General features: G+C 57.6%; 1 protein-coding gene across 1 annotated transcript; it reads left to right on the top strand.

The window, feature by feature from the left end:
* Positions 1–1320: 1320 nt before the first annotated feature.
* On the top strand, positions 1321–14152 carry LOC306957595 (proto-oncogene vav-like; the record flags this gene model as incomplete). The annotated part of the gene is given in 14 exon segments (XM_079551080.1): positions 1321–1389; positions 2010–2070; positions 2073–2095; positions 2351–2436; positions 4979–5111; positions 6570–6679; positions 6791–6892; positions 11208–11296; positions 11548–11570; positions 11667–11712; positions 11810–11946; positions 13300–13365; positions 13668–13699; positions 14032–14152. Coding segments are annotated over 14 exon segments (1098 nt in total), but the record flags the coding sequence as incomplete, so codon positions are not given.
* Between the last annotated feature and the right edge of the window lie 214 nt (positions 14153–14366).

The following is a 14366-nucleotide window of genomic DNA, read 5'->3' as shown; positions in this document are numbered from 1 at the left end:
GGGTGCTGAAGTACCACCTCCTGCTGCAGGTCAGGGCTGGGGGGGGGGGAAATAAAGGGGAGGGGTCCATCTGGGACACCTGGGACACCCCAGGGACACCTGGGCCCCATTGGGGACACCTGGGTCTTTTTGGGGTGGGGGACACCCAGGTCTTTCGGGTACACCTGGGTCCTTTGGGGTGGGGGGCACCTGGGTCCTTTCAGGAGTGTAGGGGACAATCTGGGTTCCACAGGGACAGAAGGGGACACTGGGTCCTTTTGGGGTCACCTGGGTCCTTTTGGGGTGGGGGACACCCAGATCCTTTGGGGACACGTGGGTCCTTTTCGGGTATGGGACACACAGGTCTTTTGGGAACACCTGGGTCCTTTGGGTCAACTGGGGTCCTTTTGGGGTGGGGGACAACTGGGTCCTTGGGGACATCTGGGTCCTTTGTGGTCACCTGAGTCCTTTCAGGGGTGGAGAGCACACCTGGGTCCTTTGGAGATGGAAGGGGACACCTGGGCCCCACTGGGGACACCTGGGTCCTTTTGGGGTGGGGGACACCTGGGTCCTTTTGGGGTGGGGGGACACCTGGGTTCTTTGGGGTGGGGGGCACCTGGGTCCTTTCAGGAGTGTAGGGGACACCTGGGGTTCCATAGGGACAGAAGGGGACACCTGGGTCCTTTTGGGGAGGGGACACCTGGGTCCATTAGGGCCACCTGGGTCCTTTTGGGGTCAACTGAACCCTTTGGAGATGGAAGGAGACATCTGAGCCCCCTTGGGGACATGTGGGTCCTTTTGGGGTGGGGGACACCCAGATCCTTTGGGACACCTGCGTCCTTTGGGGTCAACTGGGTCCTTTTGGGGTGGGGGACACCCAGGTCCTTTGGGGACACCTGGGTCCTTTGGGGACACCTGGGTCTTTTGGGGTCACCTGGATCCCTTCAGGGGTGTAGGGGACACCTGGATCCTTTGCAGACATCAGAATCCTTAGGGGTGGGGGGACACCTGGGTCCTTTTGGGGTGGGGGACAACTGGGTCCTTGGGGACATCTGGGTCCTTTGTGGTCACCTGAGTCCTTTCAGGGGTGGAGAGGACACCTGGGTCCTTTGGAGATGGAAGGGGACACCTGGGCCCCTCTGGGGACACCTGGGTCCTTTTGGGGTGGGGGACACCTGGGTCCTTTCAGGGGTGTAGGGGACATGTGGGTTCCCTGGGGACAGAAAGGAACACGTGAGTCCTTTGGGGTGGGGGACACCTGGATCTCTTGGGGTCACCTGGGTCCCTTGGGGACAGAATTGCCCCCCCTCCAACCTGTGGTCCCCACCACCCACCCCACAGGAGCTGGTGAAGCTGACCCCGGATCCATCGGAGAGGGAGAGGCTGAGGGCGGCGCTGGATGCCATGAGGGTGGGGGTCGTGGGGGGGGGTCCTGGGCAAAAACAAAGAAGGGCGTCCTGGAAGCCAAGAGGGGGCCCTTGGAGACAAAGAGGGGGGGTCGTTGTGGGGGTCCTGAGGCATCTGGGACATCGTGGGGGGTAAGAAGGGGGGGGGGGAGGGCTCTGGAGGATTCTGAGGGATCTGGGGGAATTCTGGGGGGGGGTCTTGAGGGGTCCTGAGGGATCTGGGAGAGTTCTGGGGGGTCTTGAGGGATCCTGAGGGCAACTCGTCTGGGAGGGGGGTCTCATGGGGTCTTGGGGGGGGGGGGTTCTTGAATGCATCCTGATGGGATGCTGGAGGGGTCCTGAGGGGCTTTGGAGGGGTCTTGGGGGGCTCCTATGAAGATACGGGGGGGGGGAGGTTCTTGGAGGGGGTCTGGGGGAGGGAAGGGGTGAATGGGGGTCGAATGGGGGCTGTGGGGGGGTCTTGGGGCACCCTGAAGGTTATGGGGGATGTGGGAGTGTCACAGGGCGGGGGGGTGGAGGGTCTTTGGGGCCTGCTGAGAAAATCGTTGGGGTCCATGGGGGTGGGGGCTGCATGACTGCTGTCCTCCCCCACCCCTCGCCCCCCCACCCCCCGTTCCTCCCCAGGACTTGGCACAGTGCGTCAACGAGGTCAAACGGGACAACGAGACCCTAAAGCAGCTCACCAGCATCAGCTCTGCCTCCACAACATGGTGAGACCCCAGACCCCCAATAAAACAAACCCCCTCCCCATAAAACAACCCTACGACACCAATTAATCAACTCCCCTCCCCCCCCCCCCCCAAAAAAAAAGCCCCCCTCTCATTATGGCACCTCCTGACACCTCCCAGACCTCCCTCATCACTCTGGGTGCCCACAGCGTCCCTGTCCCCCCCCCCCCCAAATCCTGGGGACCCCTATTTTGTCACCCCCCCCCCCCCAATTCATCCCATTGATGCCCACCGCAGCCCCAGTCCTTGGCGCAGTTCGGGCGCCCAAAAATCGATGGGGAGCTGAAGGTGTGCAGCAGTGAGAAGCGCTCCAAGGCGGACAGGTGGGACAGGGGGACAGCGAGGGGACATGGGGGACACTAATGGGAACAACGTGGGGACCACCACGGGGATGGGGGGGACGGCGGTGGAATGTCATCGGGAATGCCATGGGGGGGGGGGGATGGGGAAATTTGTGGGGACAGCAGTGGGAATGTCATTGAGCATCATGGGATGTGGGGACAGACTGTGGGGACATCAGTGAGAGGGAACACCGTGGGGACATGAGGACACCCAAGGGGACAGCAGAAAGAACATCCTGGAGGACCCCGGGGACATGGGGACACCAACAAGGACACCATAAAAGACATGGTGACGACACCATGGGGACACAGGGACACCAACAGGGACACCATAAAGGACATGGTGACGACACCATGGGGACATGGGGACACCAACAGGGACACCATAAAGGACATGGTGACGACACCATGGGGACATGGGGACACCCATGGGGACACCATAAAGGACATGGTGACAACACCACAGGGATATGGGGACACCAACAGGGACACCATAAAGGACATGGTGACAACACAACAGGGACATGGGGACACCAACAGGGACACCATAAAAGACATGGTGACGACACCATGGGGACATGGGGACACCATAAAAGACATGGTGACAACACCATGGGGACATGGGGACACCAACAGGGACACCATAAAGGACATGGTGACAGCACCACGGGGACACGGGGACACCAACAGGGACACCATAAAGGACATGGTGACAACACCATGGGGACATGGGGACACCCATGGGGACACCATAAAGGACATGGTGACAACACCATGGGGACATGGAGACACCCATGGGGACAGCATAAAGGACATGGTGACAACACCATGGAGAGATGGGGACACCAACAGGGACACCATAAAGGACATGGTGACAACACCACGGGGACATGGGGACACCCATAGGGACACCATAAAGGACATGGTGATGACACCACAGGGACATGGGGACACCCATGGGGACACCATAAAGGACATGGTGATGACACCAAGGGACATGGGGACACCAACAGGGACACCATAAAGGACATGGTGACGACACCATGGGGACATGGGGACACCATAAAAGACATGGTGACAACACCATGGGGACATGGGGACACCAACAGGGACACCATAAAGGACATGGTGACAACACCATGGGGACATGGAGACACCCATGGGGACACCATAAAGGACATGGTGACGACACCACAGGGACATGGGGACACCAACAGGGACACCATAAAGGACATGGTGATGACACCAAGGGACATGGGGACACCAACAGGGACACCATAAAGGACATGGTGACAACACCACAGGGACATGGGGACACCAACAGGGACACCATAAAGGACATGGTGACAACACCATGGGGAGATGGGGACACCGACAGGGACACCATAAAGGACATGGTGACGACACCATGGGGACATGGGGACACCCATGAGGACACCATAAAGGACATGGTGACGACACCACAGGGATATGGGGACACCCATGGGGACACCATAAAGGACATGGTGACAGCACCACGGGGACATGGGGACACCAACAAGGACACCATAAAGGACATGGTGATGACACTATGGGGACATGGGGACACCCATAGGGGCCCCATAAAAGACATGGTGACGACACCATGGGGAGATGGGGACACCCATGAGGACACCATAAAGGACATGGTGACAACACCACAGGGATATGGTTACACCAACAGGGACACCATAAAGGACATGGTGACGACACCACGGGGACATGGGGACACCCATAGGGATACCATAAAGGACATGGTGATGACACTATGGGGATATGGGGACACCAACATGGACACCATAAAGGACATGGTGACAACACCACGGGGATATGGGGACACCCATAGGGACACCATAAAGGACATGGTGACGACACCTTGGGGACATGGGGACACCAACAGGGACACCATAAAGGACATGGTGACTATGCTATAGGGTGATGGGGACACCCATGGGGACACCATAAAGGACATGGTGACGACACTATGGGGATATGGGGACATCCATAGGGACACCATAAAGGACATGGTGATGACACCTTGGGGACATGGGGACACCCATAGGGACACCATAAAGGACATGGTGACAACACCAAGGGGACATGGGGACACCAACAAGGACACCATAAAGGACATGGTGATGACACCACAGGGACATGGGGACACCAACAGGGACACCATAAAGGACATGGTGATGACACCATGGGGAGATGGGGACACCAACATGGACACCATAAAGGACATGGTGACAACACCACAGGGATATGGTTACACCAACAGGGACACCATAAAGGACATGGTGACGACACCAAGGGGACATGGGGACACCAACAGGGACACCATAAAAGACATGGTGACGACACCACAGGGACATGGGGACACCCATGGGGACACCATAAAGGACATGGTGACGACACCAAGGGGACATGGGGACACCAACAGGGACATCCAGGGATGCTCTGGGGTGTGGGGTGGCCCTCGGGGACCCATCAGTGTCACTGTCCCCAGGTATGGGTTCCTCCTGGACAAGGCTCTGATCATCTGCAAGCGCCGTGGGGACGCTTACGAGGCCAAGGATGTCGTGGACCTACAGAGCCACCAACTGAGGGACAGTGGCCTCGGGCCCAGGGATGGCAAGAAGGTACCGTGAGTGCCAGGTGGTGGCCAGGATTGGTGGCCATAAGTGTCCAAATTTAGTGACCCCAAGTGTCGGGGTCCTTGGTGGCCCCAAGTGTCCAGATCTGGTGGCCCCAAGCACCCAGATTCCTTGGTGGCCCCATTGAAGTCTGGTGGCCACGAATGTCCATATCTGGTGGCCCCAAGCAACCAGCTCTTGGTGGCTTCATTGAAATCTGGTGGCCTCAAGTGTCCTGATTTGGTGGCCCCAAGTATCAGGGTCCTTGGTGGCCCCAAGTGTGCAGATCTGGTGTCCCCAAGCACCAGGTTGGGGTCAGGTGGCTCCAAGTGTCCAGATCCTTGGTGGCCCCAAATGTCCAGATTTGGTGGCCCCAAGTGTCGGGGTCCTTGGTGGCCCCAAGTGTCCAGATCTGGTGGCCCCAAGCACCCAGATCCTTGGTGGCCCCACTGGGGACCGCTGGCCCCAAATGTCCAGATTTGGTGGTCCCAACTGTCAAGGTCCTTGGTGGCCCCAAATGTCCAGATCTGGTGGCTCCAAACTCCTTGTTCCTGAAGGTCCCTTTGAAGTCTGGTGGCCCCAAGCATCCAGCTTTTGGTGGCTTCATTGAAATCTGGTGGCCTCAAGTGTCCTGATTTGGTGGCCCCAAGTATCAGGATCCTTGGTGGCCCCAAGTGTGCAGATCTGGTGTCCCCAAGCACCCAGATCCTTGGTGGCCCCATTGGAGTCAGGTGGCCACAAGTGTCCAGATCCGATGATCTTAATCCCACAGCTCCTTGGTGGCCCCATTGGGGACTGGTGGCCCCAAATGTCCAGATTTGGTGACCACAAATGTCCAGATCTGGTGTCCCCAAGCACCCAGATCCTTGGTGGCCCCATTGGAGTCAGGTGGCCACAAGTGTCCAGATCCGATGATCTTAATCCCACAGCTCCTTGGTGGCCCCATTGGGGACTGGTGGCCCCAAATGTCCAGATTTGGTGACCACAAATGTCCAGATCTGGTGTCCCCAAGCACCCAGATCCTTGGTGGCCCCATTGGAGTCAGGTGGCTCCAAGTGTCCAGATCCTTGTTGGCCACAAATGTCCAGATCTGGTGACCTCAATCCCACAGCTCCTTGGTGGCCCCGTTGGGGACCGATGGCCCCAAATGTCCAGATTTGGTGGCCCCAAGTGTCGGGGTCCTTGGTGGCCCCAAATGTCCCAATCTGATGGCCCCAAGTGTTGGGGTCCTTGGTGGCCCCAAATGTCCAGATTTGGTGACCACAAATGTCCAGATTTGGTGGCCCCAAGCGTCAGGGCCCTTGGTGGCCACAAATGTCCCGATCTGATGGCCCCAATCTCCCCGTTCCTGGTGGCCCCATGGAAGTCCGGTGCCACCAAACGCCCAACTCTTGGTGGCCCCATTGAAACTCGGTGGCCACCCCCCACGCCTGGTCCCTGCTGACCCCCTGCCTTTACCTGCAGTGGTCCCACACCTTCCTGCTCATCAACACAGCCGGGCTGCAGGGCTACGAGCTCTTCTTCAAGACACGCGAGCTGAAGAAGAAATGGCTGGAGCAGTTCGAGATGGCCCTGTAGGTGACCCCACAACATTGGGACGGGACGGGATGCACCCCACTGAGGGGCTGGGTGTCCCTATGGGGGTCGAGTTGCCCCCCTCAGGACCCCCCCTCATCCTTGGTCAGGTCCAACATCTTCCCGGAGCACGCCCTGGCGGATGGACATGACTTCCAGATGTTCTCCTTTGAGGACACCACGTCCTGTAGGGCCTGCCAGATGCTGCTGAGGTATGGGGGGGGCTGGGGGGGCGTCAGGGGAAGGGGAAGGTGCCAGAGGTGGGGGGTGAGGTCGTCAGGGGTCAAGGATTGGGGTAGTTTGGGGTCTGGGTGGGTCAAGGATTGGGGTGAAGGTTGGGTGGGTCAAGGACTGGGGTGGAGTTTGGGGGGGCTCAAAGATTGGGGTGAAGGTTGGGTGGGTTTAGGATTGGGGTGAAATTGGGGGGTCAGGGATTGAAGATTGGGGGACAGGATTGGGGTGGATTTGAGGGGGGCTCAAAGATTGGGGTGAAGGTTGGGTGGGTTTGGACTGGGGTGGAGTTTGGGGGGTTTGGGATTGGGGGGAAATTGGGGGGTCAGGGATTGAAGATTGGGGGACAGTTAGGATTGGGGCGGATTTGGGGGGGGCTCAAAGATTGGGGTGAAGTTTGGGTGGGTTTGGATTGGGGTGAAATTGGGGGTCAGGGATTGAAGACTGGGGGAGGGTTAGGATTGGGGTGGATTTGGGGGTGAAGGTTAGGTGGGCTTAGTATTATGGTGGAGTTTGGGGGGCTCAAAGATTGGGATGAAAGTTGGGTGGGTTTAGGATTGGGGTGAAATTGGGGGGGTCAGGGATTGAAGATTGGGGGACAATTAGGATTGGGTGGATTTGGGGGGGCTCAAAGATTGGGGTGAAGGTTGGGTGGGTTTGGATTGGGGTGGAGTTTGGGGGGTTTAGGATTGGGGTGAAATTGGGGGGTCAGGGATTGAAGATTGGGGGACAGTTAGGATTGGGGTGGATTTGGGGGTGAAGGTTGGGTGGGTTTAGAATTGGAGTGGATTTGGGGGGCTCAAAGATTGGGGTGAAGGTTGGGTGAGTTTAGGATTGGGGTGAAATTGAGGGGGCTCAAAGATTGGGTTGAAATTGGGGGGTCAGGGATTGAAGATTGGGGGAGGGTTAGGATTGGGGTGGACTTTGGATGGGTTCAGGATTGGGGTGAAGTTGGGAAGGGGGTTAAAGATCAGGGGGGATTTCGGGATAGTTGAGGTTTGGGGTGAAGATTGGGGACGGGGGTCAGGGATTGGAGTGAAGTTTGGGGAGTTTAGGATTGGGGTGGATTGGGGGATCAGGGATTGAAGATTGAGGGACAGTTAGGATTGGGGTGGAGTTTTGGGGGGCTCAAAGATTGGGGTGAAGGTTGGGTGGGTTTGGATTGAGGTGGAGTTTGGGGGTTTTGGGGTTGGGGTGAAATTGGGGGGTCAGGGATTGAAGATTAGGGGAGGGTTAGGATTGGGGAGGACTTTGGATGGGTTCAGGATTGGGGTGAAATTGGGAAGGGGGTTAAAGATCGGGGGGGATTTGGGGGGGAGTCAAGATTTGGGGTGAAGATTGGGGACGGGGGTCAGGGATTGGAGTGAAGTCTGGGGAGTTTAGGTTTGGGGTGGAGTCTGGGGAGTCTCAAAGATTTGGGGTGGAGTTTGGGTGGGTTTGGATTGGGGTGGAGTTTGGGGGGTTTGGGATTGGGGGGAAATTGTGGGGTCAGGGATTGAAGATTGGGGGACAGTTAGGATTGGGGTGGATTTGGGAGGGGCTCAAAGATTGGGGTGAAGTTTGGGTGGGTTTAGGATTGGGGTGAAATTGGGGGGCACAGGGATTGCAGATTAGGGGAGGGTTAGGATTGGGGAGGACTTTGGATGGGTTCAGGATTGGGGTGAAATTGGGAAGGGGGTTAAAGATCGGGGGGGATTTCGGGATAGTCGAGGTTTGGGGTGAAGATTGGGGCCGGGGGTCAGGGATTGGAGTGAAGTTTGGGGAGTTTAGGATTGGGGTGGATTGGGGGATCAGGGATTGAAGATTGAGGGACAGTTAGGATTGGGGTGGAGTTTTGGGGGGCTCAAAGATTGGGGTGAAGGTTGGGTGGGTTTGGATTGAGGTGGAGTTTGGGGGTTTGGGGGTTGGGGTGAAATTGGGGGGTCAGGGATTGAAGATTGGGGGAGGGTTAGGATTGGGGAGGACTTTGGATGGGTTCAGGATTGGGGTGAAATTGGGAAGGGGGTTAAAGATCGGGGGGGATTTGGGGGGGAGTCAAGATTTGGGTTGAAGATTGGGGACGGGGGTCAGGGATTGGAGTGAAGTCTGGGGAGTTTAGGTTTGGGGTGGAGTCTGGGGAGTCTCAAAGATTTGGGGTGGAGTTTGGGTGGGTTTGGATTGGGGTGGAGTTTGGGGGGTTTGGGATTGGGGGGAAATTGGGGGGTCAGGGATTGAAGATTGGGGGACAGTTAGGATTGGGGTGGATTTGGGAGGGGCTCAAAGATTGGGGTGAAGTTTGGGTGGGTTTAGGATTGGGGTGAAATTGGGGGGCACAGGGATTGCAGATTAGGGGAGGGTTAGGATTGGGGAGGACTTTGGATGGGTTCAGGATTGGGGTGAAATTGGGAAGGGGGTTAAAGATCAGGGGGGATTTCGGGATAGTTGAGGTTTGGGGTGAAGATTGGGGACGGGGGTCAGGGACTGGAGTGAAGTTTGGGGAGTTTAGGATTGGGGTGGATTTAGGGGGGCTCAAAGATTGGGGTGAAGGTTGGGTGGGTTTGGATTGGGGTGGATTTGGGGGGTTTAGGATTGGGGTGAAATTGGGGGGTCAGGGATTGAAGACTGGGGGACAGTTAGGATTGGGGTGGATTTGAGGGGTGAAGGTTGGGTGGGTTTAGGATTGGGGTGGATTTGGGGGGTTTAGGATTGGGGTGGAATTGTGGGGTCAGGGATTGAAGATTGGGGGAGGGTTAGGATTGGGGAGGACTTTGGATGGGTTCAGGATTGGGGTGAAATTGGGAAGGGGGTTAAAGATCGGGGGGGATTTGGGGGGGAGTCAAGATTTGGGGTGAAGATTGGGGACGGGGGTCAGGGACTGGAGTGAAGTCTGGGGAGTTTAGGTTTGGGGTGGAGTCTGGGGAGTCTCAAAGATTTGGGGTGGAGTTTGGGTGGGTTTGGATTGGGGTGGAGTTTGGGGGGTTTGGGATTGGGGGGAAATTGGGGGGTCAGGGATTGAAGATTGGGGGACAGTTAGGATTGGGGCGGATTTGGGGGGGGCTCAAAGATTGGGGTGAAGTTTGGGTGGGTTTAGGATTGGGGTGAAATTGGGGGGCACAGGGATTGCAGATTAGGGGAGGGTTAGGATTGGGGAGGACTTTGGATGGGTTCAGGATTGGGGTGAAATTGGGAAGGGGGTTAAAGATCGGGGGGGATTTTGGGGGGAGTCGAGGTTTGGGGTAAATATTGGGGACGGGGGTCAGGGATTGGAGTGAAGTTTGGGGAGTTTAGGATTGGGGTGGAGGTTGGGGGGTTTAGGATTGGGGTGAAATTGGGGGATCGGGGATTGAAGATTGGGGGACAGTTAGGATGGAGGTGGATTTGAGGGGGCTCAAAGATTGGGGTGAAATTGTGGGGTCAGGGATTGAAGATTAGGGGAGGGTTAGGATTGGGGTGGATTTGGGTTGAAGCTTGGGTGGGTTTAGGATTGGGGTAGAGTTTGGGGAGTTTGGGGTTGGGGTGAAATTGGGGGGCACAGGGATTGCAGATTAGGGGAGGGTTAGGATTGGGGAGGACTTTGGATGGGTTCAGGATTGGGGTGAAATTGGGAAGGGGGTTAAAGATCAGGGGGGATTTCGGGATAGTTGAGGTTTGGGGTGAAGATTGGGGACGGGGGTCAGGGACTGGAGTGAAGTTTGGGGAGTTTAGGATTGGGGTGGATTTAGGGGGGCTCAAAGATTGGGGTGAAGGTTGGGTGGGTTTGGATTGGGGTGGATTTGGGGGGTTTAGGATTGGGGTGAAATTGGGGGGTCAGGGATTGAAGACTGGGGGACAGTTAGGATTGGGGTGGATTTGAGGGGTGAAGGTTGGGTGGGTTTAGGATTGGGGTGGATTTGGGGGGTTTAGGATTGGGGTGGAATTGTGGGGTCAGGGATTGAAGATTGGGGGAGGGTTAGGATTGGGGAGGACTTTGGATGGGTTCAGGATTGGGGTGAAATTGGGAAGGGGGTTAAAGATCGGGGGGGATTTTGGGGGGAGTCGAGGTTTGGGGTAAATATTGGGGACGGGGGTCAGGGATTGGAGTGAAGTTTGGGGAGTTTAGGATTGGGGTGGAGGTTGGGGGGCTGAAAGATTGGGGTGAAGGTTGGGTGGGTTTGGATTGGAGTGAAGTTTGGGGAGTTTAGGATTGGGGTGAGGGCAAAGTTGACGGGGTAAAAGTCAAGAATGGGTCCCACAGAAGCCGAGGGTCATCCCCATTTGCCGAGGGCGCCCCCGCGTCCCCCCCTGCACCCCACTGACCCCAAACTGTTCCCCCCACAGAGGGACGTTCTACCAGGGATACCGCTGCAACCGGTGCCGGGCTCCTGCACACAAGGAATGTTTGGGGAGGATGGGGACCTGCGGAGCCGGTGAGATGAGTTGTGGGGTTTGGGGGAGCGGGTTGATGTGGGGCGGGAGGTTGGGGCGCTATGGGGTGGGGAACGGAGGGGAGCGGGGCGGGGAATAGGGTGCTATGGGGTGAGTGTTGCCCCCAGGAGTTGTGGAATCCGCTGAGGAGGGCCGCCAGCCCCAAAAGGAACAGAAGTAGCGTGAGGAATTAATTGGGGTGGGTGTTAATTGCCCCCTCCCCGACTAACGAGCCGTTTCTCTTCCGCCTCAGATCCGAGCTCTGGCAACAGGAAGGTAACGGCGAAACGGGTGAAAAAGGCACCGAATTCGGGAGGTGCCGGCGGTGCCGTCGCCTCCTCGGATCTCAATGGGGTTCTGTTGGTCCCCCAGATGAAATCCCAGTGCCCGGGTCACGAGAACAAGGCTGCAGACCTGGGTGAGCACAGCTTGGGGGGCTCGGGTCGATGGGTCCAGGCGTTTTGGGGGGTCCGTGGTTTCGCAGCGCCCCGTATCACGTCTCCTCATTCCTATAGGGTTGCCCAAGATGGAGGCGAACCAGCACTACAGCGGGGTGCCCCCACCGCCGGGAAATGTGGGTCCTGCCCTACGGCTCAGCCCTGGGGACGTCGTGGAGGCAACGGTGGCGGAGGCGGAGCAGCTGTGGTGGCAGGTAGGGGGGTCAGTGGGGTGGCGAGGGGCGCCTGCGTGGGGGGCGGGAGGGGGGGTCCTGCATGGGGGTGGATCACGGCTATGGGGATGGATCCCACCAGGTTGGGTCAGGATGGACCCCAAAATGGGGACAGGACCCCTATGGCCATCGTAGGGAGAGATCCCCGTGGCCACGTCAGGTTGGACCCCATAGTGGGGACGGATCCCCTATAAGCATTGTAGGGATGGACCCTCAATTTTGGGGCAGATCCTTTATGGCCATGATGAAGGCGGGTCTCCATGGCTGTGTCAGGTCAGACCCCATAGTGGGGACAAATCCCCTATAACCATTGTAGGGATGGATCTCCATCGTGGGGGCAGATCCATTATGGCCATGACGAAGGTGGGTCTCCATGGCCACGTCAGGATGGACCCCATAGTGGGGACAGATCCCCTATAACCATTGTAGGGATGGACCCTCACTATTGGACAGATCCTATATGGCCATGATGAAGATGGGTCTCTGTGGTTGTGTCAGGACAGACCCCAAAGTGTGGACAAATCCCCTATAACCATTGTAGGGATGGATCTCCATCTTGGGGGCAGATCCTTTATGGCCAGATGGGTCTCCATGGCTGTGTCAGGACGGACCCCAAAGTGGGGATGGATCCCCTATAACCATTGTAGGGATGGACCCTCATTATTGGGGCAGATCCTTTATGGCCATGATGAAGGTGGGTCTCCATGGCCACGTCAGGTTGGGCCCCATAGTGGGGACAGATCCCCTATAACCATTGTAGGGATGGATCTCCATCGTGGGGGCAGATCCTTTATGGCCAGATGGGTCTCCATGACTGTGTCAGGACGGACCCCAAAGTGGGGACGGATCCCCTATAGCCATTGTAGTGGTGGACCCTCAATTTTGGGGCAGATCCTTTATGGCCACGATGAAGGTGGGTCTCCATGGCCGTGTCAGGTCAGACCCCATAGTGGGGACAGATTCCCTATAACTATTGTAGGGATGGATCTCCACTATTGGGGCAGATCCTTTATGGCCAGATGGGTCTCCATGACTGTGTCAGGACGGACCCCAAAGTGGGGACGGATCCCCTATAACCACTGTAGTGGTGGACCCTCAATTTTGGGGCAGATCCTTTATGGCCATGATGAAGGTGGGTCTCCATGGCCACATCAGGTTGGACCCCAAAGTGGGGACAGATCCCCTATAACCATTGTAGGGATGGATCTCCATCGTGGGGGCAGATCCTTTATGGCCAGATGGGTCTCCACGACTGTGTCAGGATGGACCCCAAAGTGGGGCCGGGTTCCTACAGCCGTACTGAGGATGGATCTCCATGTGGGGCTTTGTCCGCAGGGCAGGAACGTGGTCAATGGTGAGACGGGCTGGTTCCCCTGTGCTGCTGTCAGACCCTTCATCTGTGTGAGTACAGGGACCCCAAAACCCCCTGAGATCCCCTACAACGCCTCCAAGGAGCTCCAAGGGCTGGGCACGGTGGGGATGTGCCCCATATGCTGGATGTTTTGTGGGATATGGGGTGTCTGTGGGAAAAGGGGTGTCTGTGGGATATGGGGTGTCTGTGGGATATGGGGTTGTCTATGGGATAAGGGGTGTCTGTGGGATATGGGGTGTCTGAGGGATATGGGGTGTCTGTGGGATACGGGGGGCTTTGGCGGAGTCGCCCCCTGCCCCCCTTCATCCCCATCTCTCCCTCTGCCCCACAGGCACCGCTGCCGGATCTCTCCGTCTACCTCTGGTCAGTGTTGGGGTCCCCTCGAATCCCCCGAGAAACCCCAAATTGTCTTTTAAGGCCTCCGTTGTCCCCGGCCCCTCACCCAAATCCTCACCCCACAGCCGCTGGGACCCAAGGAATCTTTCACCTCATCCTTTTTTGGGGTCACCCTATTGCCTCAAACCCTCCTGAAGTCACCAGAGTCACCCCAGCACACAGACCCCCCCCTGCTGCCCCCATCCTTCCCCGGAGCCCCCTAGATCCTATACAGCCCCCCCCCCCCCCCCCAGATCACCCCATAACAACAATGGGGTGCTGATGTGGGGGTCTCAGAACCTCACCCTTCCCCACCCCAGGTACGCCGGCCCCATGGAAAGGGGGGAAGCGGAACAGATCCTGACCCCCCGCTCTGATGGCACGTTCCTGGTGCGGCAGCGGGTGAAGGACACGGGAGAATTTGCCATCAGCATCAAGTAGGGTTTTGGGGGCAGCCATGGGGACGAGCCTCAGGATTTGGGGGGGGGGGGGGGGTCGGGTGGTGACGATGGGGTGGATGTGGGGAGGTCCTCCGTGGTGAATGGCGGGGAGATAGGAAGGGTAGGGAGGGACCTGGACAGTGGGGTGGAGGTGATGGTGGGGGGATGGGTGGGATTTGGGTTATAGGGTGGGATGGAGGTGGTGGGATGATTAG

Source organism: Tetrao urogallus (assembly GCF_951394365.1).
Source record: "Tetrao urogallus genome assembly, contig: scaffold_285, whole genome shotgun sequence".
In the NCBI taxonomy this organism is placed as follows: Eukaryota; Metazoa; Chordata; class Aves; order Galliformes; family Phasianidae; genus Tetrao; species Tetrao urogallus.
The sequence above is the reverse complement of the archived record's forward strand: the minus strand, read 5'-3'. Positions and strand labels throughout refer to the sequence as shown.